The sequence below is a fragment of the Neopelma chrysocephalum genome, unplaced genomic scaffold, assembly GCF_003984885.1.
Source record: "Neopelma chrysocephalum unplaced genomic scaffold, ASM398488v2 Primary Assembly neopelma1_96851, whole genome shotgun sequence".
Classification (NCBI taxonomy): Eukaryota; Metazoa; Chordata; class Aves; order Passeriformes; family Pipridae; genus Neopelma; species Neopelma chrysocephalum.
In genome coordinates this window covers 6,100-7,089 of record NW_020925494.1, presented here as the reverse complement: position 1 = coordinate 7,089, position 990 = coordinate 6,100, and the positions used below count along the sequence as shown (strand labels likewise).

The window sequence follows — 990 nt, the reverse complement described above, 5'->3', positions numbered from 1 at the left end:
TGAGGATGAGGAGCAGGGCCGGGATCCTTCGGGATGAGGAGCAGGGCCCTTGGGATGAGGAGCAGGGGATCCCTCGGGATGAGGAGCAGGGCTGGGATTCCTTGGGATGAGGAGGAGCAGGGCCAGGATCCCTCGGGATGAGGATGAGGAGCAGGGTTGGGATCCCTCGGGATGAGGAGCAGGGCCCTTGGGATCCCTCGGGATGAGGATGAGGAGCAGGGTTGGGATCCCTCGGGATGAGGAGCAGGGCCCTTGGGATGAGGAGCAGGGCCGGGATCCCTCGGGATGAGGAGCAGGGCCGGGATCCCTCGGGATGAGGATGAGGAGCAGGGCCGGGATCCCTCGGGATGAGGAGCAGGGCCCTTGGGATGAGGAGCAGGGCCGGGATCCCTCGGGATGAGCTACGTGTAGAGCCGGACGGTGCCGTCGGCGCCCGAGGAGAACACCCAGGGTTGGGTGGGGTGGAAAAGCACGTCCAGGACTCCCAAATCCAGGGTGAGAACGTGGCCCTTGAGCACCTTGACGGGCACCAGCAGCGGGTTCTGCAGCAGGTCACTGGGGGAGGGTGGAGGGGGGGACAGGTCAGGGGGGGCTGCGACCCCCCTGGGGTCCCCAAACCGCCCCAAAAATGCTCTGTCCTACCCCAAAAATGCTGTGTCCCACCCCTCATCCCCCCAGGATCCCTCCACCCTCCTCATCCCACCGGGGTTTCACTGCCTGTTTTTTCCCAAGCCCCCGGGGCTGGACGTGCCTCTGGATGCCTCGTGCCAGGACAAACCCCACACCAGGACAAATCCCACACCAGGACATCCCCATCCATCCTGGGGGGGCTCTGGCAGGGCCACCCCGATCCCTGGGATGCGGCCCCGGGTTTCTTTTTAACTCAAGGGGCTGAGTCATGGAATCATGGGATGGGTCGGGATGGATCTTAAGGATCATCCGTTCCCACTCTCTCCCCCAGGTTTCTTTTTAATTCAAGGGGCTGAGTCA

At 63.8% G+C, this 990-nt stretch overlaps 1 protein-coding gene across 4 annotated transcripts in view; it reads right to left on the bottom strand.

Moving 5' to 3' along the window:
• Positions 1-990, bottom strand: part of BOP1 (BOP1 ribosomal biogenesis factor) — a 3,917-nt gene that overhangs the window by 110 nt on the left and 2,817 nt on the right. The window contains exons 4-5 of one of the 4 annotated variants that reach the window (XM_027670479.1): positions 376-555; positions 219-320 (exon numbers count right to left, since the gene is read on the bottom strand). In XM_027670479.1, coding sequence (XP_027526280.1) covers positions 402-555 — 154 coding nt within the window. In that variant the 3' untranslated portion in view covers positions 219-320; positions 376-401. Of the gene's footprint in view, positions 1-218; positions 556-990 lie in introns of those variants that run through there. The other 3 variants (XM_027670478.1, XM_027670481.1, XM_027670477.1) reach the window with 3 other exon arrangements.